General features: G+C 35.7%; 2 protein-coding genes across 3 annotated transcripts in view; one reads left to right on the top strand and one right to left on the bottom strand.

Annotated features, from left to right (window-relative positions):
• Positions 1-9442, top strand: part of LOC129256438 (NACHT domain- and WD repeat-containing protein 1-like) — a 39499-nt gene extending 30057 nt beyond the window's left edge. Inside the window, exons 12-14 of the mRNA XM_064112752.1 lie at positions 12-222; positions 1717-1986; positions 2912-9442. Coding sequence (XP_063968822.1) covers positions 12-222; positions 1717-1986; positions 2912-3098 — 668 coding nt within the window. The 3' untranslated portion in view covers positions 3099-9442. The remainder of the gene's footprint in view (positions 1-11; positions 223-1716; positions 1987-2911) is intronic.
• LOC129256450 (NACHT domain- and WD repeat-containing protein 1-like) lies at positions 7015-24891 on the bottom strand. 2 transcript variants are annotated; one of them, XM_054894651.2, is made up of 13 exons: positions 24801-24891; positions 22946-23091; positions 20954-21156; positions 20072-20432; positions 18915-19062; positions 18284-18601; positions 17657-17894; positions 15060-17253; positions 14561-14823; positions 14070-14463; positions 13320-13493; positions 11635-11857; positions 7015-11291 (listed from the first exon to the last, which is right to left on the bottom strand). In XM_054894651.2, exons 2-13 carry the CDS (start codon positions 23070-23072, stop codon positions 11000-11002), a joined length of 4935 nt encoding a protein of 1644 aa, XP_054750626.2. In that variant the 5' UTR covers positions 23073-23091; positions 24801-24891; the 3' UTR covers positions 7015-10999. The 2 variants fall into 2 exon arrangements, with proteins under 2 accessions (XP_054750626.2, XP_063968998.1); XM_064112928.1 differs by having other exon boundaries at positions 7015-11220.
• Between the last annotated feature and the right edge of the window lie 1500 nt (positions 24892-26391).

Here is a 26391-nt window from a genome sequence, read left to right as displayed (position 1 = left end):
GGCTGCTGTAGGTCGGTATGCAGTGACGGGTGCCAATGACAAGCAGATGATCCTTTGGTCATTGTCTCCAAACTCCTTTGGTCAAGTGGTCAAGCGTATGGCAGTTCATGTGTCAGAGGTGATCTGTTGTGCATTTACTCACGACAGTTCTAAGATTGTCTGGGGAACCCATGCTGGTGTGGAGCAGCTTCATGTCTGGGATTTTTTGGCTGATGATGACCAGTAAGTAAACAACTGTTATTTATTCAAATTAAGCTCTATTTTGTATTCCTTCCAAAAGTTGTCTACTCCAAAAGCATCATATCTGTGATAAATAATATTGAGTGCTTCTGTTCTTTAGAAAGGGATAGCAATAATAACAGGTTATAAATATATGATTGATGTTTCAATCCAGTTGAGTGTTTGATAAAGCTGTTCGTTAGTTAAAGGGATGGTCCGGGCTGAAAATATTTGTATCTTAATACATAGAGTAGAATTCACTGAGCAAAATGCCGAAAATTTCATCAAAATCAGATAACAAATAATAAAGTTATTGAAGTTTAAAGTTAAGCAATATTTTGTGAAAACAGTCATCATGAATATTCATTAGGCGGGCTGATGATGTCACTTCTCCACTTTCCGTTTTCTTATGTTATTACATAAATTTTTTTTTTTTCATTATTTCATACGTGTGTGAATAATATGTCTCCCTTATAATGAAATAAGTTGCAGCAATAAATATGTAATGCACTAAATCAGTTGTCAATCCAATTTTTCTAGTTCTTGGAGGAAAAAAATTGAATAAACCTAATTTCATATAATAAAATACAAAAGAACAAGTGGGGATGTGACATCATCAGTCCACCTAATGAATATTCATGACGACTGTTTTTACAAAATATTGCTAAATTCTAAGATTCAATAACTTTGTTATTTGTTATCCGATTTTAATGAAATTTTTGCCATTTTGCTCAGTGGATTCTACTCTATTTATTAAGCTATAAATACTTTCAGCCCAGACCATCCCTTTAAAAGCGAATTTAAGAATGACTGATGAACCTTTCTTACATGCTAGATAATCACCAATAAACATTATTTACCTCAAGAAAGGATCACCAGTTGTTCTTAAAGTCACTCTTAACTTACGAACAGCTTTATGAAATGGCCCCCAGATAAGTAAACATAAATTTGATATTATCATTCACAGCATAAGCTGCCTCCTTTAAATTATTGCTTTAATTCAAATCATTTATTGGCGTTGATTGCCTGACAGTGGAGCTCTTATTTATTTGATTTGAATATAGTATTTGTATGAGACAAAGATGGTTAAGTTTATCCTTGAGATTGACTGCAAAGCGCTATGGAGATTATTACAGGAGATGAAGTTCTCTTAGTGAATTTGATTAGAATTCAGTTGATTACTTATCTTAGAAGAGTGGTATTGAAAATCTAGTGATTGCTTTGGTGGCCTTCCATGACAATACGAAAGAGACATGATTGGATGTTTAATGCACATTAAGGAGTTTGCATAGTGCAGGGTAAAAATGTTTGTAAAAGTCAATGTAGCTTGCCCACCAGGGTAACGGCCGTGCACAGTTCCTGTGAGGAAACATTTGTTAGAGTAGAGAATATGAATACATCATGGATCTAGTGATCTGCAAAAATCAATAACGAGCATTGTTGATGTTTGAAATTTTGTATGAAAGTCAATATTCTTTATGATTTGTGCACTTTTAGACTGCTGGTTGGTCACAACCATGCCATCATGGATATGTGTATATCATCAGATGACCAGTATTTGGTGACTGCATCCCGTGATTGTACCTTGAAAGCTTGGCATCTTCCTACCATGGAGATGTTGGCATCGTTTGATTGCAAATCTCAGATCAAGAATATAGACCTTGTCTATGGCAGTGAGGACCGTTATCGATTGGCAGCAGAGAATAAATCTGGAACGGTTCTCATTCTTGATATGCTACTAGAGAAAGCAGATAGATCTGACATCAGGTTTGTTTGTTTTATTCATTAGTTGACAGACAATACAACCCCAAGAAAAAGTTGATTTGAATAACGAGAAAAATCCAACAAGCATAACACTTTGATTTCATCAAACATCAAAATCAGATGTAAAATAAGAAAGTTATGACATTTTGAAGTTTCACTTAATTTCACAGACTAGTTATATACACATCCTGGTCTGTATGCAAATTAGGGGACCGATGAAATCATTCACTCACTATTTCTTTTGGATTTTATTACAGGTATCTGAAATATGAAATTTGTAATTTTCTCCTTATTGTCCTGTGAAACAAAGTCCCCCCCACATGTGGATTTGCCATTGTTTAGACAATTTATGGTTCAGTCAAGTTGGTCCTTATTGTCAAATCTGTAAAAATTGAAATATCATCGACCCTCTCATTTGCATGTCAATGTATTGTGCATATAACGGTTTTGTGAAAAATAAGCAAAACTTTAAAATGTCATAACTTTCTTATTTACAATTTGATGAAGTTTTCAACAATATGCTTGTTTCATTTATCTCTATTGATTTATCCATTGAAAGTTATTTTGCCTTGAAAATTCCTCTCATTTATCTAAGCCATCTTCATGCCCTTAAAACACAAATCCTGCACCAACCTTGATTCTTCGGAAATAAAGTCCACTCTCACTAAATGTAGGTGAATATTAAGTGATAAATAAATCTTCAAGACTGTCAAGGAATTATTTTTACGTGATCTTGAGTAATCATTGGTGTATAAAAAATACCACCCTATTTTATGGCAGGAGGGTACATAGATTTGATTCATCTCTAAAAATTCAAGCATCAAACATGATGTTCTTGTTCATTCATTAAACTCATCTTAGCATCTTGAATATTTTTCTTTTTTACTCTTATAAAAATAATTTTTTGACTCCCTCTCTCTTTTAATAGCTTTGATCACCATACCCAGCTCAATGAGACACACCACATACTAACCTCAAGTGACCAGAACAATGGAAAGCACCAGTCATCACATACAAACCAGCAAGACAGTGGATCAGATAGTGCATCTTCTAAGAAGTCCAGCAGTAACTCAGGAGGGAAGAAGAGTAGATCAGCCATTTGTATGCTCTACTGAAAACATTTGATCCAGTTATTACATCAATGCTCTGAGTCTGACAGTACAGCTTAAGCAAAGTTTAGCAGTTACTTGGAAGAGAAGAAGACTAGATCGGCTATCTGTATGCTCTACTGAGAACATTTGATCCAGTTATTATATCAATGCTGTGAGTCTAAAAGTACAGCTTGAGCGAATTCTAGCAGTTACTCGAAAGAGAAGAAGACTAGATCGGCTATCTGTATGCTCTACTGAGAACATTTGATCGAATTATTAAATCAGTGCTCTGAGTCTTGACAGTACAGCTTAAGCGAAGTTTAGCAGTTACTCGGAAGAGAAGAAGACTAGATCGGCTATCTGTATGCTCTACTGAGAACATTTGATCCAGTTATTACATCAATGCTCTGAGTCTGACAGTACAGCTTAAGCAAAGTTTAGCAGTTACTTGGAAGAGAAGAAGACTAGATCGGCTATCTGTATGCTCTACTGAGAACATTTGATCCAGTTATTATATCAATGCTGTGAGTCTAAAAGTACAGCTTGAGCGAATTCTAGCAGTTACTCGAAAGAGAAGAAGACTAGATCGGCTATCTGTATGCTCTACTGAGAACATTTGATCGAATTATTAAATCAGTGCTCTGAGTCTTGACAGTACAGCTTAAGCGAAGTTTAGCAGTTACTCGGAAGAGAAGAAGACTAGATCGGCTATCTGTATGCTCTACTGAGAACATTTGATCCAGTTATTACATCAATGCTCTGAGTCTGACAGTACAGCTTAAGCAAAGTTTAGCAGTTACTTGGAAGAGAAGAAGACTAGATCGGCTATCTGTATGCTCTACTGAGAACATTTGATCCAGTTATTATATCAATGCTGTGAGTCTAAAAGTACAGCTTGAGCGAATTCTAGCAGTTACTCGAAAGAGAAGAAGACTAGATCGGCTATCTGTATGCTCTACTGAGAACATTTGATCGAATTATTAAATCAGTGCTCTGAGTCTTGACAGTACAGCTTAAGCGAAGTTTAGCAGTTACTCAGAAGAGAAGAAGACTAGATCGGCTATCTGTATGCTCTACTGAGAACATTTGATCCAGTTATTACATCAGTGCTCTGAGTCTGACAGTACAGCTTAAGCAAAGTTTAGCAGTTACTTGGAAGAGAAGAAGACTAGATCAGCTATCTGTATGCTCTACTGAGAACATTTGATCGAATTATTAAATCAGTGCTCTGAGTCTTGACAGTACAGCTTAAGCGAAGTTTAGCAGTTACTCAGAAGAGAAGAAGACTAGATCGGCTATCTGTATGCTCTACTGAGAACATTTGATCCAGTTATTACATCAGTGCTCTGAGTCTGACAGTACAGCTTAAGCAAAGTTTAGCAGTTACTTGGAAGAGAAGAAGACTAGATCAGCTATCTGTATGCTCTACTGAGAACATTTGATCGAATTATTAAATCAGTGCTCTGAGTCTTGACAGTACAGCTTAAGCGAAGTTTAGCAGTTACTCGGAAGAGAAGAAGACTAGATCGGCTATCTGTATGCTCTACTGAGAACATTTGATCCAGTTATTACATCAATGCTCTGAGTCTGACAGTACAGCTTAAGCAAAGTTTAGCAGTTACTTGGAAGAGAAGAAGACTAGATCAGCTATCTGAATGCTCTATTGAGAACATTTGATCCAGTTATTACATCAGTGCTCTGAGTCTAAAAGTACAGCTTAAGCATAGTCTAGCAGTTACTCGGAAGAGAAGAAGACTAGGTTGGCTATCTGTATGCTCTATTGAGAACATTTGATCCAGTTATTACATCAGTGCTCTGAGTCTGACAGTACAGCTTAACCCTCAATCTCCTGGGGTATTCTGATTCTTGTCATTCCCGGGGGGGGGGGGGGGGGGGCCATTATGGCCCCCCCTTAAGATCTCAGCCGTGGATAGCGCGATCACAACGAAAATTTGCATGATGGTAGAGAATGACGTAATCTACGCAGTTGCATTGGTAAATTTCACTGAATTCATATATTTTTATTTTATATGAATTAATTATGCTAATTTATTCATGAAATCATACTTTTTGCTCTGATTCACTAAATAAAGCTCCTAGAATGCTATTTTTTTGTGAAAATATTCTTTATAGCATTCCTAACAATTGTGAATGAAAAAAATTCTGGTACCAAGACCGATTTCTTATGTATTTTATTGTTTTTTAAATTTCTTATGTATTTCTTTGTTTTTTAAATTTTTGTTTTTTATTGTTTTTTCAATGGAAATCGTTCCAGACTTAATTCTAATCATAAACTAGGCAAAATTAATTAAGTTTGATCATTAAAAGTAGAAATAATGATACATTTATGAGTTTTGGCCAAATACACAATTTGCATTGGATTTGTACATGAAATCACATTTATGAGCAATTTTGGGTCTGACATGCACTTACATAATGTTGCGTAATGTCGTAACCGCGTACCCGGGCGTCACAAATTTGGTCTCAAAATTTGCGCAAGACTTGAAAGTAAAAAGTCAGTGAGCGGCGAGGTCAAAAAATTTTGCGCAGCAGATATATCACAAAAATTGTAGAGGGGGGGCCATAATGGCCCCCCCCCCCCCCGGAGAATTAGGGTTAAGCAAAGTTTAGCAGTTACTCGGAAGAGAAGAAGACTAGGTCGGTTATCTGTATGCTCTATTGAGAACATTTGATCCAGTCACTACGTCAATGCTATTGTCCTGACAATATAACTTCGAAGTCTAAAAGTAATTCAGAGGGGGAGAAGAGTAGGTCAGCCATAATCATGCTCTACTAAAAACATTTAATCCAGTCATTCTGTTGGACGCAGCAAGAGAAAGGGTCTAACAGCCTAGCATCAAAGAAATCCAACAGGAGCTGAAATGAGAAGAAATGAAGATATGTCATGTAGCCTTCTCCATGAAGGTTTTGTGCGAGAATTCAATGGTATTTATGAATATGAATTCGTCTTCGTCATTTCTTCATTCATTTTGCTGCAGGTCAAACAATTTAGCAAAGAAAGGTAAGTCATTTGTGGTGGGCCTTATGCCATATTCCTTTATCATTGAAAAGAAAGGGATCAAAGAATTGTACTTTTGGGGTTGTATTTTGTACCAATATGCATGATTCATTGGATGTGTGCAATGAACTATGCATTTAAATCATTTCATTTGAACCGTATGAGGAATCTTCTTGAATGTAAATCATACTTGTACGAGATAGGGATATATATGAAGAGATTGCTGCAATAATATTCTAGTAGTGTTCCATTATATTGTGAGTGAAATATGCTTGAGATCCGTCCAAAACTTCTTGAATATCTTAATGCATGTGTTTGAAAGAATGCCAAAACGATGCTTCATGTTTCGATGTGCTTAGTACTGCAATTTTCATTTTTATTATCAATTTCACTGTCTTTCACATCTAAAGTTTTGTGCATTTGTTATGAAAATGTTTCTCTTTCTCTTTGTCACATTCTATGATTGCATAATGTATTCAAATGATTTTATGATAAAGTTTCCATTTATACAGGGTGAACATTCGTACCAGTTCAGTCTTGTACTGCAGGAAGTATGATTACATGTATAGTGGTTGTGTGTGTAATATAAATGAACAGTGTATTCTTAGAAATGAACCAGAGATACATGTATAATATGTTGTAATGTCATTGATGCATGTTTTATTTATTTTTAATCCATACATGGTCATGTATAAATGATGCCAGACACACATAAAGAATAATAATAATATCATTATTATTATTATCATTATTAAAAATTTAAAAACACAATAATATCAAGATACATTTACATGTGTTTGTACATTTGTAAATAAACAAATCAAAAAGAAAATGTCAATTTCTTTGATTTTGAGAAATGTTGTAAAATAACAGACGTCTACATTGACATATTTAGAAATGTATTGTTTTTGGAATACTACCTTAGCAATTAAATAATCCAGTGAAGAATTACTTTTGAATATGAACATATCAAATCATTCTATCTTCTCAAAATAGAAGATTGGTATGAATATGTAGGTGGAGTGCCACCCTTGAGTTTTCCACATCTCTTGTACAACGAATAGTTTCGTTATTCTCCTGTACTTGGGACTTGTATCTGATATCATGTTCAAGGACCTATGTTATCTCTGTGATATTTCCTACTTACATGTAACATGCACCCCTATAACAACAAAAACATAGCAAGTGACAAGTGACATTTTTTCTAAAAGTTCAGAATGTGTCTTTTGTCTATACTGATATCATTTAAATACCTCATCTTGACCAGCATATCTCTTCTCTGGAAGAGTATCAGTGGATTAATTTTTGCCCAGAAGAAAAGCACATTAAGTAGAATATCAAAAATATGGATACTTGTACATAGTTTAATTGACTTAAGCTTGTCACTTGTTTCCTTTTGTACTTAAAGGGCATTATGAAACAAGACAAATACAATGTACGCAGTTTCAGTTGTCTTTCTGGTAATGATGAGTCATACATACAGAGCATTTCATTGTACAAAAATGTATCACTGTATATAATAATTGCAGTGTAAAGAGCTCTGAAAACAAAGTATTAAGTGCTATATATTTGTAAATAGAGTTTGATTGACGTGACACTTGTTTCCTTTTATCGTTAAAGGGCATTATGAAAAAGGGAAAGCACAATGTAGGCAGTATCAGTTGTCTTCCTGGTAATGATGAGTCATATGTACAGTGCATGTCATTGTACATACTAATGTTTATTCACAGTATGTATGAATGTATTGTAGATTTATAGAAATTGAACAAGTGCACTCATAAATATCTCTATAATCACAAGTTGGATTTCATCACTTGCATTCTATAATGGATTTTATTGTGATATAATGTGATCTTTAAAAACCTTGCAATCATTTACCTACCTTGCTTTCAAGTACATGTAGTTTTCTACTTAAATATTTCATAGATTTTTTATTCTCTTATATATTTTGAACATTTCCTTTCATGAACTTAATGGAAAATATTTCTTGTGCAATAGTAGTGATAATATCAAGCTCTGTCAAAATTAGATAAGATTAAGTCTTTTCTTGTAAATTTTTGCCTTGTATCTTGGAAAATATATAATTTAACAGGGAATATGTATATTTTTATACATATGTCAGAATGAACAAACAACTACAAATTTGGCTTTACAATGAGTCAAAGGCTAAAATCTTCTTGAAATTGTAAATTCTTGTAAATCTCATGTATTATAATAATACATGTACATGTAATTATGAAAATGAAAAGGACAGGGGTGCAGTACAAAGCAGCCACAAATGCAGTAAAAGATAATTTCTGTAATGCAGTTGTGTTTTAATGTTGAAAAATTACAAAGATGCAAAGGAAAGGGTCACACTCAAACATGACACTTTGTACATAATCAGTTCTAAAGCTAATTATTTTACATGTACAAGATATTTTATTTTGTCTTCATAAACATGATTACAAAGATTTTTTTTCCCACTGGTATAATTATAGTAATATAACATGCATGAACAAAACAAAACAAAGAAACAAATTACTCAGGTATGAATATATCATGCAGATATAACAAATCATCTAAACAAAATTGAGTCCAGAATACTTAATTATTATTCAAATCATTATTGAAGACACATCTTTGTTGGGAAGCAATTAAGTACATCATCATTTTAAGTGTTTAGTGTAAGCAAAGTGCAGTAGAAATATACAGTGGCTTTGCTATACAAATTCATCATCATCTTTGTCACAACACATTTTTATTGATGCTTAGAATTAATCAATCAGGATTATAATCTGTATATATGTAGACATAGATAACAGACAAATTGATATTTGTAGTTATTTATCATGTATTTTCTTATTTCAATATACTATGATATTGTGTGAACAATTGTATTTGTATTCAAAATATTCATTTGTGGTTTTGACTGAATAAAAAACAATGATTGGTGTAGGTGTTTGATGTCATATTACATTCCATTCTTTTATTTATAAATCATCAATTTAATCCTAGTGTTATCACATCATCATATTGAATATCAATTGAGAATAATAAATTGACTAGATGATTAATGACTTTCATGGTTTCATTGTGGGTTCTGTGACATTTGCTTTTATGACAATACCTCCCATTGATAATTCACACATTAAGCCAAACATTAACCTACTTGACCTTAACCTTAATCCCAATCCTCACATAATTCTAAACTGCAAACCCTATAACAACCCTCACCTAATATCTCCAGAGATATTAGAGGAGGAGCAAGAGTCAGAAGATCAAATGATGTGTTACCTTCATTGTGATATTGTAAACCAAATCTATTCTAATATTTTGTGAAATGAATTAAATTCAGAAGTGAAATTGATATCTGTTGTATTTCTTTTATTTTCTAGACTTGACCCATATATGAGTGACATCAAGAAAGGTATACTACAAGTATATTAATAATTCATGTTTACAACGAACAATAATATTTGTATGACTAAATATTACCTTGCTACAACTGAATTTTATTCAGGCTAATACTTTTTGTCATATGCAAGGTTTTTGAAAAAAAAAATCTTTTTGTTTCTAACTACCTATGTATATTGTACTCATATCCTTATATCATAGATAAAAAAAGCTAAGATGTAATTGCTTTTCATAAATATGTAATTAAAGCTGCTTTTCAGCTGAAAAGAGCTGGTTTCATAAGACCTCCACTTTGAATCCTATTCAGTTATGTAATATGTAGAAAACCCTGGATGTAATGGCACTTTTTTTCATTCAAATTTTGCCACCATTTTGGTATCAGAGCGGGTGTAAGTTTTAATTAAGCTTCATGTTTGAACACATTGATTCTGGATTTTTTTAAAAAGTGGTGCATTAAAGCTTCTAACATTCATACTCTGACTTCTGACTGAAGAGAAAGATGAAATTATCATGCACCATTTTATCTTAGGACGACCCATGAACAAGATTGTCATCAGTTCACTATCCATTTTATCAACCATCTCTCTTTTCAATCCTGGAGTGTTTACATGCATAAGAGTCCTGTTTCACAACTTCTCTGTTCACTTCCTCTACTAAAGCCACATCATTTGATTATTTTTGACACAGACTTCTTGCGATTGTTGTTGATAACATGTTTTCTAAATTTGGATCCAGTAACCCTTTATTGTTTGCATTTAATTTACAGGAATACAGTATATGAATAGATGATCAAGATGTTCTTGTTCCATCAATCATTAAAGGGGTGGTCCGGGCTGAAAATATTTTTATCTTAATACATAGAGTAGAATTCACTGAGCAAAATGCCGAAAATTTCATCAAAATCGGCTAACAAATAATAAAGTTATTGAAGTTTAAAGTTTAGCAATATTTTGTGAAAACAGTCGTCATGAATATTCATTAGGTGGGCTGATGACGTCACATCTCCACTTTCCGTTTTCTTATGTTATTACATAAAATCATAATTTTTTCATTATTTCATACTTGTGTGAATAATATGTCTCCCTTATAATGAAATAAGTTGCAGCAATAAATGTCTAATGCACTAAATCAGTTGTCAATCCAATTTTTCTAGTTCTTGGAGGAAAAAATTTGAATATACCTAATTTCATATAATAAAATACAAAAGAACAAGTGGAGATGTGACATCATCAGTCCACCTACTGAATATTCATGACGACTGTTTTCACAAAATATTGTTAAACTTTAAAATTCAATAACTTTGTTATTTGTTATCCAATTTCGATGAAATTTTCAGCATTTTGCTCAGTGAATTCTACTCTATTTATTAAGCTATAAATACTTTCAGCCCGGACCATCCCTTTAATTAAATTTGTTGTAATGTATCACAGAAATCTAAAAGCATAATATGCTTTTAGATATTATATATGTATACAAATATTAATATAAGGTGGTCTATGAACATATTTCATTACATTACTTGTGATTGATAGTAGGCTTCAGACCTGTCTGCTTTTGGGAGAAACAGATCCAGTAGGAGAATAGTTCCAGTTTTGTTTTCTCCTGCTATACGGTAGTGATCTTCATTGATGTAAACCACATCTATGTGCTTTATCGCTGATTTGCAGTCAAAGGACGCCATCAACTGTCGGGATGGAAGATGCCAAGCCTTGACGGTGCAGTCACGGGATGCTGTAACCAAGTAACAATCGTTTGCTGATATATGCATATCTAGGATTGCGTGGGAATGTCCATAGATGAAACTAACAAGATCGAGAGTAAAACAAAGATCTGTCATTGTTAACTGAAAGTTGAGACCACTTGGCATTGTAATTGACTTTAATGTCACTGAAGTTGAGCTCTATAATTATAGCTAATCACTAGGCACCAATTTAAAGTGGCCAACTCCCACTCTGTACACACGACACCATGAATATCTTTTTTTTCATTTCCCCTCTAGATTAAGAAACGCCCATATTTGACATTGATATATATTTGTTTGGGGAATTTGATTAAATGAAAAAAGTGAATGTAGGGTTGGACACTCGAAGGAAGAAGAATAAAGGATGAAGTTTGTAGTTTAAGAAAGAAAGACAGATTACTTACTGTTGGTCTGTTTCATCTCCTGATATATTCCACATATAGAGCTGTTTACTTCCTGAATGTGAAGCTGTGATAATCCTTCTACCATCGTGCATGAAGATAGCACACGTTACCTCTGATGTATGTACTGCCAAACGTTGTAGCACCTTACCAAAAGAACCGTCAGACGAATCCAATGACCAGAGTAGGGCCTTCTTGTCATTTCCTCCTGTGACCGCATATTTACCTGCGGAGATGATATCCAAGTATACTCTTTAAAATACATATACAACTCATTATAAAGCTATAAAGCTCTGACTTTTCTCCACTCTTGTGAAATTGAATATGGGGCTTAGCTAGGAAGACAATCGTACATGCAGATATATTTAAAGTTTTATTAAAGGGAAATTATATTGTAACATGTAGTTTGTTTCTTTAGAGGTAGCATATATCATAAAATGTTGATAAATATCCTGATAATTGGTTGATTTTTAACCATGTGACCAGTCATATATTTCAGCTGACATGAAAATTTGCCTATGACTGGTACCAATGACCTTTGTTTCACAAATATTTAAGTATGACTTAAATCGCACTTAAATGCCGACACATATCTGAAATGCAACGCGCAATCTTCTTGATCAATACGCAGTAGTGTGTGTCCTCTTCGCATGATCTGACCAATGCGGTAATGCCTTTGAAGCACGCAATTATGCATTTAAGTGCGACTCTAAGTCATACTTAAATCTTTGTGAAACACTCCCAGGTCTATTGACTATTCATGGTTTGAGATAAGGATGATTTGTCAGATAATAGGGATCCAAACCACTTTATTTTTAAACATATAATAAACATCACTTTTCTCAAGCATTAGAAAATTACAAATACTTGTTAAATTTCAAGCAGTACTAATTTCCTCAGCTATGTTAGAACAATGAGTATAAAATTATAATGTTCCATATTTCATAAAGTTATTATGAAATATAAAGAAAAAAAAAGTTAGTGATGTCATAAGTCCCCTCATTTGCATACCGTCCAAAGCCCCATTGCATAATAAATACCATTATGATAACTTCGCCGTCTAGTGGTAACTTTCATAAAATCCTTGATTCTGATTGGCTGTTGGGGCATGTTACCATGTTAGTTACCATTGGATCGCAAAGTTACTATAGTAGTAACTTTTATGCAACAGGTCCCAGGATGTACAACTGTTTTGTGAAATTAAACAAAACTTCAAATGTTATTACTTTCTTATTTTACATCCAATTTTGATGAAATGCTCAGTGTTATGCTTGTTGGATTTTTTCTTTTTATTCAAATCAACTTGTAGTTGGGGTGGACTTGTCCTTTAAGGACTTGGAGTCCGGATACCTCTACTGAATGTTAGCTTTGGGAAAGAGAGCCTTTACACATCAAATTCCAATCTGGACTACTTAGAAATATTCTAAAGGTACCTTGCACATGTAAATATGTATAATGCTCTCAATATGTATTATTTGCATAATATTTGTTGTGTCATTTTTTTCTTTCTAGGGTACTGCTAATAATGTTTTGTCACAATACAAACAAGTATTAAATGTACCTCAGAAGTAAATTTAGTAACACCCCCCAAACCCCTAAACAAACAGAGCAATGTTAGAGACTGCTCTAATGACATGAAAGGAAAAATATATAATACCAGAGTATGAACAAATAGAAACACTTCTTACCATCATCGGATACAGAAAGACATCGTATTGATGTCCTGTGCTCTTTAGCTGATAGCAGACATTCTCCTGTCTTATATTCCCAGATATTCAGCATACCCTTACTATCTGCTGATAGGATCAGAGTGTCTGCTTCTTGCTTCGTCACTTTCACAATTTCAACAGAACCTTTGTGCCCTTAATTAAGAAATGAAACATAAATCATATTTAGGAAATTTTGGAAATTGTCAAGAAATAAAAGTAATTAAATCCTTAATTAAACTCATTAAACTACAACATTAATCTTCTGTTCGATTTATATCCAGGGAAGCAGGTTTATGTCAGTAAAATAGATGCCTCAAATTGACTTCTGATTAATTTTTAAAATCGTCCATTTTAACAAAACTCAAAATTCGTTTCAATAAAAATTTCAAATGGTCATATTTTTCAAAGTTATGGTATTAATATTTTTTCTTTTATAAGGGAATATAACAAGAATCTGTTTATGTTGTACAACCGCCCCGGTGGAAAGGTGCTTAGGAGAAAACCACATATTGCTGATGAATTAGGACACGACAAATGGGGGAGTTGTCCCAACCACATGACACAATCTGCACCCAAATTTAGACTTACAAAGCCTTTGTGCCCTCAGTTTTCAAATAGGCATACCTTTAAAAAATCCTTTCACTGATATGCTTTCACATATCTTCTTTCATGCAGATTATTTGTAACTAAGGTTGGATTTCCCTTACATTTTTAGACACACATACTTACCTTCGAGTGTTTTCAGACATGACTTTGATTCCAGTGACCACAGTTTAACCGTTGTATCCAGTGACCCTGTGATGATCTCGTCATCATGACCTTGGATAATACACAGAACATCCTTGTCATGACCCTCAAGATCGAATGAACTATTCCTGTCCTCTGATTGAACAACATCCCATACACGGACCACGCCTTCATCGACCATTCCACCTATGAGCTTCTTGCCATCACTGCTTATCAAGAGAGTGTATGCAAACCCAGATTCTTGGCGGATCACCTGGCAGTCGGAGAATCTTGAGAACTTGACAGTACCTTCTTGTCCACTCGTAATGACTGTTGATTTGTCAGGTCCAAAGACAAGTCCAAATGCATGCTCTTTGTGCCTCTCCCTTTTTATCACCTGTGATGTGAAAGAGAAATGATCGACAATGCCTGAGATTAGATGTGATATTTTCTTTTTTTAGTGTAAAGCTAATCAACTTCCAGGCCATGCTCACCGTATTTCGTTTGTAGTCCCATACTTTAGCACTTTTATCATTAGATGCAGAGTATATTTTCTGACTGCTTGATCCTGTTACATCTGTAATCCATGATGAATGTCCTTCTAAGGAGGTGATGAGAGAATTCTCAGTGTGGTCAGTGTTCAGACTCCACACATTCAGGCAATCATCCTTTGATCCAGTTACCAGAATCTCTCGTGAGTCAGCAACACTCTGGTCAGCTTCACCAAACCATAGAGATGTGATCATCCCAACATGACCTACATGTATAAAATAAAGAGGATATATCTCCAGTCTTGAGGAAAACCTCTAAACGTACTCCTTAATAATAATTTAATTTCCATATAACATTTTGCATGTTATAAAGTAGATGCACCTACTTTAACATAATATTTATTTCAATGTACCTACTGTAACAGAAGATTTATCTCAAAACGCAGAAATCTAAAGGTTTACAGCTTTCTGAGAGACCATTGACTACAAAATTACGACTAACCTTTGAAGGACAATATCGCCATTCCTGTCACCATATCCCAGATGTAAACAACAGAGTCTCCAGAACCAGAAGCAAGTCGGTTTTCTGACAAAATCAAGAGGCATGATATGGCTTTCTTGTGTGCTTTGAGTGTTATGCTTGAATTGTGTTCTTCATGGAGATAGCTTGATATCTTGATAGTTCCATCGTAACTTCCCGTGATCATGGTCTTATTCATTGCTGAGCGAGTTGCTTCCCTGATATCACCAGCCCTATGGACCTCAAAACAGTGAATGCAGTCCTTGGTATCGATTGACCATCGTCTGATACGGCCATCTTGACAGACGGACAGAATCTCAGAATTGCCTTCGAAAAAGGTAAAATGAACAGCTGCAGGATGATTCAAGCTCATCAGGAGTTGCCCATTTCTCAAATCCCACAAGTACACATTTGTGCCCTTTTCTGCACCAGCTACAGCATGACACCCATCTTCTTGTATCGTGCATGAGCTGATAGCATGGTTCTTTCCAGTTTCCAACTTGCAAACCAGTGACCCACTAGAAAGTGCGAACACACCAAGCACTTGACAACCAAAGACAACATGTTTCTCATCAGGGCTCAGAACGAGTGTCAATTTACCTGAAGCTTTTTGCTTAGCTTTTATCTCGAGGGTGTGAATGAGTTCTATCTTTGGTTCATCCCATACATTTGCCATTGGTTGTCCATCATTATCGTTACAGATGGTTACAAGCATGCCTACAGAACATGCATATCGAATGGCCTCGACTCTATTTGGATGACCTGCAAGAGATGCTTTTAACTGCCCTCCAGGAGGGATAAGACATGCACCTCTGGGAATTATGAGAGACAGAGTAGTTGTTTGCATCCAGGACTTGGCTTCTTGAAGAAGTCTTCCAATATTTGGATATACATCCACGAAGTCAGTCAATCGACCAATTAACTGGCCTGCCAATGCAAACGGGTCCTCCTTGATATTGCTCCCCGAGAGGTAAAGTGCATCTATCAGAAGAGCGCTCTCGTCATCATACTGCATGAAGTCATCTACAAGCTCTATGAAACTTAAAGCTCTCAACTTGGCTAAAATCCATTCATAGTTGTACATCACGTACTTAATCAAACCATTTGGAAAGCAATCTACAGGTGTACATTGCATGAGGTGATATGGAAGTTCTTGCAACTTGCGCAAATTGAAAACATCGTCTCCGAACATTAGTGGTTGAGCTGCTGCTTGGCGATCAGCCTTTCTGAATTCCTTCTTACGACCATGTAGTGTAATTGGTTTGATAGCACCATCACTATACTCTCCCCTAAACATGTCAGCAAGTAGCTGGTGCCTAACTACATTGGTATAAGGGTCGCCAAGATACATTTTCTGAGCAGTTTCAATGAACTGTCGGTGATACCAAGCAAGCACAGTCTTTCCACCTGCTTGACGTTCAGTAATGAATTCGTCGATGTCCAGACGTAACCTCTTCCACAGAGATGGAGGAATTCGAACAATGTCTTCATCAGGAGGATCCCAGTACTGATAGACATCATTGAGGACTTTGTCATCACACGAAAGGACGTCTTCTATCTCTGCTTCTGTCAGACCACTCTTTCCTGCTGTCAGATAACCAAGAGCATGGGCTACAAAGAGTCTTCCATGTCGATCTTCTAGATCTTTGAACAAGGACAAGATAGCTTCAGAAATATTACCAGGAAGATTTATCTCTTCTATCTTCTTGAAAGATGGCCAGCTCACAAATTCTTCAAACAACAGTTTCAAGAACAAGGGCTGAGGACATTTTATGAAGGCATCTGTCACAATGTCGACTTGCTCACGCGTCAGTGTTCTGTCTCTGCTCTTTAGCAAACTCTTCATGATTGCAAGACCATTATCTTTTTCCAAAGGGTCCATTTTAATGTAGCATCTGTTATCCTTCAAAGCCACTTTGATATTTTTAAGGCATTGGTGCTCTTCTTCAAGCATGGAGACAACAATATGGGTGTTTTCATGGAGGTGTTTGGGTAACCAGTTCATCATATGAGCATTATTATTGGAAGCCAGTTGGTCAATGCTATCTAGGAGTAATAGAAGAGACCTTTCTTTGGATGGAACTGTTCTGATCAAGTTGTTGAATGTCTGAACTGTTTCTGAGAAATCATCCAGGTGATCATCTGCAGGTTGCTCCACTCCATATGCAATGCAGATCTAGATAAAATAAATAAGAAGAATCCATGAAATATCCACTGGGTATATTAATCAACTATCACACTAATTACAGTTGCTCTGGATGGATTCGAATATTTTATTCTTTGTATAAGATTGTGTGAGTTATACACTGGATCTTTCCCATGCTATTTATGAAAAGACTTTGTTCTGGTGGTTCAGAGAGGTTTTCAGTGCGATTGAAGTAAATGAAAAATAATTATATGGTTATGAAATCCATGCCCTTAAGAATACAAGAAATACTTCGGACATAATTATCAATATTATAGAAGCAAATGTGAATACTTCGTGGGTTGAATGACTCCAATGCTTTAAGTAGCTTTCAATGAGTAACGGAAATGAAAAAAAAGCTTGTTAAACGTTTAATTTCAGATGAGTCAGCTACCTGTCTACATATGCTTTGAAGGGTCATGTGTATTGAAGATGTCTGTACTGACGTTCCAAGGAATCGTAGAACTGTCACGCAATTTCTTCCAAAGAATTCTTTGCTGTGTTTGGCTACCATTGCCATGATAGAGGTCTTTCCTGATCCGGACACACCATGAATAACCAATGGCCTTCCAAGATTAGCTGTAAGGCAAGCCTGGATTGAACCCATCAAATCCTCTCGTCCTTGAAATGTGCTGCAGTATATAAAAGGTAATGAAAATCAGCCCATCATTTGCATGTCATTCTCCAGACACGAGCTAGCTACGCGTGGAAGTTGCAAACTTGTTGAGAGGTCTGAAGTTCGAGCCCCGATTCATGTTTCATTTTTTTCGGACCCTGTCTGGTCGGTCAAGCTAGGCCTGTCCCAGATATTAATATATAAATGTTGAATTTGTGTAAATACCCAATTACTTTTACCCATACCAACATGTACCCTTACATAATATGTTGCAACATTTCTGAACACAGTCTTAATTCAATACCAAATACTTTCTGATTGAATTATTATATGCACTCAGAATTTCTATGTTTAATTAGTTACATATGCTTTCAGCTAAAGAGCAAGGGCCGGGGCTATACCAACCTGTATTTGATTTTACAGAAGGATGAATGGTGTAGAAGTTCTTTGTACATGTTTATCTGGAGTAAATCTCTAGTAAACATCTTTCGATCCTGCAGGCTCTTCTCTATCATATCCTTCATCCGCTTTTCAAAGACTTTGCACATGTCGTTCAGATACTCTATATGCTCCTTACAATCTGTTGGGTTTAAACCCTTCTCGGTCCAGGGTATATTGTACTTCATGACTGAATCAGATGGGACTACACTTGGAATGTATTTTGCCTTCAATGTGGAGAGTTTATCTTGAGGAAACCTGTTGAATTGGACATCACCTCCATCCCTTGAAGACGAAAAAAAAAAATTGAATGAATTTTATCCAGGACAAAACTTTCCCTACGTTCTCGAGAAAGGATTGAAGTTTTAGACCAGAAAGCCATCCCAAATAAAGGAGAAACTTATATTCAAACTCTAGCAGATTTAAGCAAGTATTCAAATACACATGGAAAAAGTAATCACTTATTCATGTTGTTTAGAATTATTCCGTTGATTTAAATTTGTCCTTGGACTCCCCCTCTAAACCAGAATATGTTGTACACATTGGTACTTTAGAAGAATGAATGACTTAATACAAAATGTAGATGAGCGATACTCACTTTATCATTTCCACGTCAGCATAGTCTGCAACTAAACCTCTATTTTCTCTAGAAGGAACAAGATTCTGAAAATCTCGTATAAAGAACAAACATGTATCTTGAATGTTTGTGTTGTCTTTCAGGGCATGTCTTATTTCCTCTTCCGTAACTGAACATAATCACAAATGGAAAAATGAAGTAGACATTTTAATTCAAAGAGGGATTACGGGCATTAACACGAAAGGAGTAGACCAGAATAGAATAATTTTTTATGCTTCAGAAGAAGGTAATTTGTACTCATATTGAATGATGGTTTCATAATCAATGAGATAAACATCAAATTGAATTTTTGGTTATTCTTTTAAATTTTGTTTTATTAGATCCACTGGAAAGCAATGCATTAAATAGTGACTGCTGTTTAACTTATGAAATCATAATCATTTGATATATTCATACATGTGTATATGATATGTCTCCCTTATATTAAAGTAAGTTACAGCAATGAATATGCATTGGAGGAAATAAATTGAATAAACATCTTTTCATATAATAAAATAAAAAATAGCAAGTGGGATATGACATCATCGATTTGCTCATTTAATTTTTTTTAGACATACATAGAACTGCTTCACCAAAATAATACAAAGTTTTATATTGTCACACTTTGTTATTCCTTGTCCGATTTTTATAAAATTGTCAGTGTTTTATTTGTCTCATTGTTATTTATCTCTTCAAACCATAGAATTTTCAGCCTATCGATATGGCGCTACACAGCTAGTGACTGCCGGTCCCACTATCAAATGGGCAAAACGAGTATTTGGAGTATTTCTATTTTATATTTCTTTTTAGAACTATAAAATATAGATTTTAATTTTCAAAGTAAAAATGCAACAAATACCCCCTTAAATGATGTTCGTTTATGTGCTACTTTAGTCACCTGGTCTATGTAATTTCTGCATCCTGCTATGTCATACTTGTTTACGTAATATCTTGAGAAAACTTGTTCATGACATTCTAAACTGGTCTATAAAGGTATGCTTAGGAGATGGATCATGAGGTCTTCATAGACATATCAAGTAGGACATGGTAACTAAAGGTATGTGAATTGTTTCAAAGTACATATACCACATTTCAAAACCCCAACATCAATACGTGTATTTTTTAGAACCTGAAATTACCTGACATGACGAAGGAATGGATTTCCTGTTCGCTGTAAACTTCCCTCGCTGCTGACGATCTGGCAAATTCGTCAAAGACATTCCTCATCTTGGTATACATTTCCCACCAGGTTCTCCTTGCCTGCCCCTCTTTGTCTGGTTCACTCTTGTTGTGGAAATGTGGAAGAAGTGCTGTGATAGGTCGAAGTGCGTATACAGGAGGAATGGCGTTTGCATCCTCTGCATACCACATCTTCAGAAGATTGATGTCGTCTTGGGTTATGCGATCGTTTTGTGATATGATTGTCATGAGCTTCTTAAAGATCCGTGATTGAATGGTTGATTTCAATGGTCGGTAGCCATACTTGTTTCCAAGAAAACCCTGTGCAAATTCGACAAGTTTTTGAGAATTAACGATATTTCTCCAGAACTTTCATGAATATGCTCAATTTTAAGGAAATGGTTATGGTTATATCAAGGTAAACCTTCGAGAAGAGAGAAATGGAGAAAGGGGATTTGAAGCGGTAGCGCTTTGCCTCCTTGTTTTGTCAATGTAATCGGTTATCATAGGTCCTATACCACCTTCGTTGCATAGTGGATGTATGATGAGTTAAGTTTATCAAAGTGAATAATTGATTACCAAAGACAAAGTAATTCCGCGCTTTTTAAAGCTGAATTGATTAACTTAGACCAAGAACATAATATTTGCCTTATTTTGCGTGATTTGATATATAGTATTGAATATTTCATTGACTTCTATGAATTATGTTCGAAAATCAGTTGTATTAAAACCTTGAAATTTTCTCAAGTGATTGTATCATTGTGTGAAATTAAAAACTGCAATAGATCTGTTTGTCCATAGTCCTGGGTTAGCCTAGCACATGAGCCAATAACCAATCTTACCACGAAGTAAGGTCCCTGAGACATACGTTTACACCTGTCAATTTCATTAAGGCATAGGAACGATGTCAGGTGATCTGCTGTGGCACTATCTCGTACACCCCATCTCATATCAACCACTTCAAACTCAAGCTGCCTCTGTTGACAATACCGTCGAAGCTCTGGAAATACTTCCTGCATCAATTTGTTTCTTTCTTCTTTCATATCTGCAAGACAAACGGTAATAACATCCTATCTTATGAAGTCTCGGCAGTACTTAAAATGGAATGCGTTACCGGAATATAACGCATTCCGAGAAAGATTTTATGTCGATGAAAAATATTTCAATGTTGTAGTTTTTCCTCTTATATCTACCTTATTCTGTTAAAATTGATCCATCCATCCATCCATCCATCCATCTATCTATCTATCTATCTATCTATCTATCTATCTATCTATCTATCTATCTAACTAACTATCTATCTTTCCATCTGTATATATACAAATATGTCTGTCTATTTATCTTTCTATCGATGAACATGGCCCTGGCAAGCTACGTGACATTTTTCATAGGCAGCACCCTCTGGAGTTCTGGTAAGCGTTGCAAAATGGAGAAATGTAACCAGAAAGACCTATATTTCTTTAGTGAAACCATTTTTTACTTACATTTTGTGGTGAACCCTCCTTTTTCATTTGTTTTAATTGCTTGTCGAATTTCTGGGGACCCAAATAACCTTTATTTAGTAGTGACACCTCCTTTTTTCTTGCTTGTCTAACTATCTTCTCCAGTTTTGCATGCTGATTGCAACATCTCTTCATTTAAAAACATCTTTCTCTACTCTGGTACATTCCTGTAATTTTAGTGCAATAATGATGATGTAAAAACTTACAGTGAATACTATACAGAAAATGTGTAACGGTTCTAAATCAAGTAAATTTTTAGCTGTGGTTCAGGGAGAGGATTTTCCTCTTGATTATAGAGATACCATTTGCTCCGGTCTTGATATCTTAAAGGGAATAGGGTAAGAGTTAGGAGTGTAATATACTTTTTAGTTCAGAATTAAGTAAAGATTTAGGATTAGGGTTTATTTATTTTCGGAGGTTAGGTTTTATGTTTGGCTTAACATGCTTAACGTGGAGATTTCACATCGGAACAATTGTTGCCGGAGCAAATGTCATGGAACCAGGGTTTTTTTTAAATAGCTTTATATCTATTTCCGCAATCGATGAGTTGTGTGAGTCTATATAGAGCCCCTAAGTACTCTTTGCCTGTTGTCACAAAAGCTTTTAATTATAGGTCTATCAATAAAGACATGCATGGGATAGTGTACCTGTTGGGTCTATCACGAGTGATCTTTCAAGCTTTAGAGTTCTTTCAGCGACATGTGTATGACGATATACCAGTAAAATAATAATCTCTTTTACTTGACCTTTACTTGAATTTTGACCCAGACTTTATCCATGTTTAACATAATATTTGAAATGAATAATTATTCGGAAATGATGATCGGAATTATAGTAAAAGCCTGAAAAGAAATGAGACCGAAAACTGAGCTACAATCAGGCCTATTGAATTGGAGTTATTAAAAAAAGAGAGTAATCATATATAGCACCAAGAGGGGAATGCTTACAAACACGCACGCACACACCCACACACACACACACGCATATATATATATATATATATATATATATATATATATGGAGAGAGAGAGAAGGGAGTGGGTTATTGTATTATCAAAGGAATTCAAAGGAATGTGTCATTGTACATGGGAGCACAATGAAGGTATAGAGGGGTTATTGCACAACTTGGACTTTGAATACCCGGAAATTGGTTCACTGTAAATTTTACCTACTAGTAGGTCCATGATTTACACACAAAAAACATCTGACCTTAATTACTCTGACTCAATATAACATTTGGTGAGGTGTTAAGACACTAAAAGTGTTATTCTTTTTAAAGAAATATGATATAAGACATAGATATGTCAAGTCTTTTGATTTATATTGCAGTACCTGTAAAAGTAGAACTCAGGAAGATCCTCACGGTGTTCGATTCTTGATCGGGTAGGTTTTCAGTCTCACCGTTCACCAGAGACTGGAAGAACGCTGATCTAGCTGACATTGTAGGCTCGTCCGCCATGTCTGTACCTGATGGTACCCTGTTACAAATATACATGATCATATCCGTCATAATAATAATCTAGACAGATGATTGGTCTAAACCCCGTCATGTGACCAAAGATAGTTCCAACCAATGTCACGAAATTGGCAAAAATGCCATGAATCCCGACATCTGACATCACAACAGTGAATAGTACCCCGAGCCGTGACGTCAGACGTAAATATTTCAAATACTATTTACGGGTGGGCGGGGCTTAACCCAAACTCATGCGCACGTACAAAGCGCGTATGTGATAGCCATGCAGGGGCCACATGAAAGCTAATAAAAGTATTAATTAGTCGTCTCTTCAAGATTGCTATTCATTCTACATTACTATCTGATGTATTTAATTCCGATGACGGATATAAATCAAATATATACGGTCTTCGATCGGAGGTTTGGTGAAACTATGATCCCATATATATATATATATATATATATATATATATATATATATATATATATATATATATATATATATATATTGTGTGAAAGAAATGGATGAAGAGAACAATGGTAGGCGTAGCTTAAATCAAGGTTCCCCAGAGCTATCTACCCTTTTTGGAAAAATTGGTGATGCCGAAAAAATGTATCTGCCGGGAATCGAACCCGGGCCCCCAGCTTTGAACGCCGGTGCCTTAACCACTAGACCACAGAGACGGGTTAGTGGCTAGGGCGACCCCGATCCAATTGACCGTCAGATAGACAGATTTTCGACACCATACCAATTATAATTTCCTTTGTCGGGTGAAGGTGGGTTTTGAACAATGACAAGCCGCCATGCCTCAGCTGGATCAAAGCTATTGCTTTGATACAGTACACGTATGGGAGAAAGTATACAAATGTGTGAAGTTATACATGTACTACAGCTTTGGCAACTCTTTTATATTTAAATATTGTGTGAAAGAAATGGATGAAGAGAACAATGGTAGGCGTAGCTTAAATCAAGGTTCCCCAGAGCTATCTACCCTTTTTGGAAAAATTGGTGATGCCGAAAAAATGTCTCTGCCGGGAATCGAACCCGGGCCCCCAGCTTTGAACGCCGGTGCCTTAACCACTAGACCACAGAGACGGGTTAGTGGCTAGGGCGACCCCGATCCAATTGACCGTCAGATAGACAGATTTTCGACACCATACCAATTATAATTTCCTTTGTCGGGTGAAGGTGGGTTTTGAACAATGACAAGCCGCCATGCCTCAGCTGGATCAAAGCTATTGCTTTGATACAGTACACGTATGGGAGAAAGTATACAAATGTGTGAAGTTATACATGTACTACAGCTTTGGCAACTCTTTTATATTTAAATATTGTGTGAAAGAAATGGATGAAGAGAACAATGGTAGGCGTAGCTTAAATCAAGGTTCCCCAGAGCTATATATATATATATATATATATATATATATGCACACGTTGGTTGAAATCAACTATTAAACTTTTTAGTTTGCAGCATCATCACCATGAGGTTCGATCTTTGGTGAGTTGCTGAGTTTTAGAAAGTGATTTCCGCTGGTGACAGTATTCGACGGGACATACCTACAAATTATCCCGTTCATCGGGCCTACCTGCTACTGTATTTTGTGAATGAATTGCGGATAATAAAAAAACATCATTCGATTGTTTTAGGTCCGAATTCACCGGGTATTAAATGAAATCTGTGAAACCAACATTCTTTCAAACGTTAGAGTCTTTTGTTGCAAAGGACTTACCCCTTTCTCGTATTCCTATGGCATAGAGAAATTCCAACAGAGAATAAAAGGAGTTACTTCGTTACTTAATGCACTGTAATGATGTAAGTTAGTGAAAATGAACTGGCACGTCACCCTATAAGCATTTAGACTAGCTCCCGGATGTCACAGCATAGGGCTAAGGCTGAGTGCATGTGCATGAGGAAGCGGGAGTTAACTAGTCTTCCGTTCCTTAAATCAATCTAGAACTATTGACCTAGTATGCAGTGCTCTCCAGATAAATGGATGGAAGGGGGTGCACACTTTTCTTACCTGTAACGGGTAATCCAGCTGCATCAAAAAGTAGGGAGTTCAGTAGGCTTTATGTCAAACTTTTACAACTCCCCAATTACTGTTATACTGTACATGTTTCACCTAAGTTGTCATTTTTGTCAATTAAGTCTATCTATAGATCAGATATATATTTTAATGGGATGAATATAACATATAAGATACATCATGGAAAAGAGTTTTTTAATATCATTAGAATGAGCAATAATATATGTTTTGGGGTATATTTTCAATGTACAAAAGGGAGAGTTGACCTGTGACATCACAAATCTTGGTCGCGTTGCCAATTGGAGGATCTCCATAGCGTTACCGTTTTCGACATTCAAATGCGCATAACTTTCTTATTGTTTGTCCAATTGTTCTCATTGATCTTATCCTCCGATTTTCTGTTTAATACAACCTAACTTGTTCCGAGGGTTTCATTCTCCTTTAATTTCTTATTGCGAGTATGACAAACATGAAAAAGGCAAAAATTGCTGAAGCAGATATAAGGGGAAAAAAGAGGTAGGCCTATATAAAGGGGAAGGGATTACCCATCTATACACAACCAGGGGGAGTGAGAGAGAAATGTGAGAAAGTAGACGGGGAGAGAGAGGGAGGCTTGTGCCACTGCTGATATCTGTATTCGGGGTGAATGTTGAATGTTCAATGAGTGTGTGACTCAGGCGCGTAGCCAGGGGGGGGGGGGCGGTGGGGGCGGTCGCCCCCCCCCCCAAAACGTCCCCAAAAAGAAAAAAAAGAAGGGAAAAAAGAGAGGAAAAAAAGGAAAGGGAAGGGAGGAAAGGGAAGAAAGGTAGCTTTGTCGGGTTTTTTTTCTTTTTATTCTTTATTTTTTTTCTCAAAAGAAAAACTCCTTCACTCTTGCTCATAATTTATATATGAATTTTGCTTCCGCGCTGCGCGCGGTTAAATGACAGTATTGAAGTTCTCCATTGTTTCCCCCACCCTTTCTCTAACCCTGCTTTCCACCTCAGCTATATGTTTTTCTTGCCAGTTAAAGTTCAAATGTATACATTAGGGCATGGAATTAGAGTAAGGTTAGGCCGAAGTATAATGAAGTTGTCTTTTCTTTTTTGGATCGCGCAACTTCTGGTCGGGTCGGCTCCGGGCGGGTAAAATCTTTATATCAATTTCTGCCGTCACCTCCATAAAGTCAACTTCTCCCGCTTTTCAGCTCATTACTAAACAACCATAATTTGGGGCAAACAGGTTCCTGATTTAAAAACAGTAATGTATAAAATTCGTGTCGTATTGAATAAAAAAGTACAATATTTTTTTTCAA

Source organism: Lytechinus pictus, chromosome 1 (assembly GCF_037042905.1).
Source record: "Lytechinus pictus isolate F3 Inbred chromosome 1, Lp3.0, whole genome shotgun sequence".
NCBI classification, from domain to species: domain Eukaryota; kingdom Metazoa; phylum Echinodermata; class Echinoidea; order Temnopleuroida; family Toxopneustidae; genus Lytechinus; species Lytechinus pictus.
Note: the sequence above shows the minus strand (reverse complement) of the source record. Positions and strands in the feature narration are given on the sequence as shown.

Bases quoted from the DNA above. Each gene is read 5' to 3' on its own strand.
- LOC129256450 (XM_054894651.2), bottom strand. From the start codon at position 23,072: ATGGCGGACGAGCCTACAATGTCAGCTAGATCAGCGTTCTTCCAGTCT. The intron at 14,464-14,560 runs GTGAGCATGGCC...TTCACATCACAG, and splicing joins GGGACTACAAACGAAATACG to GTGATAAAAAGGGAGAGGCA. The intron at 11,858-13,319 runs GTAAGAAGTGTT...TCATCTCCGCAG, and splicing joins TCTTTCTGTATCCGATGATG to GTAAATATGCGGTCACAGGA.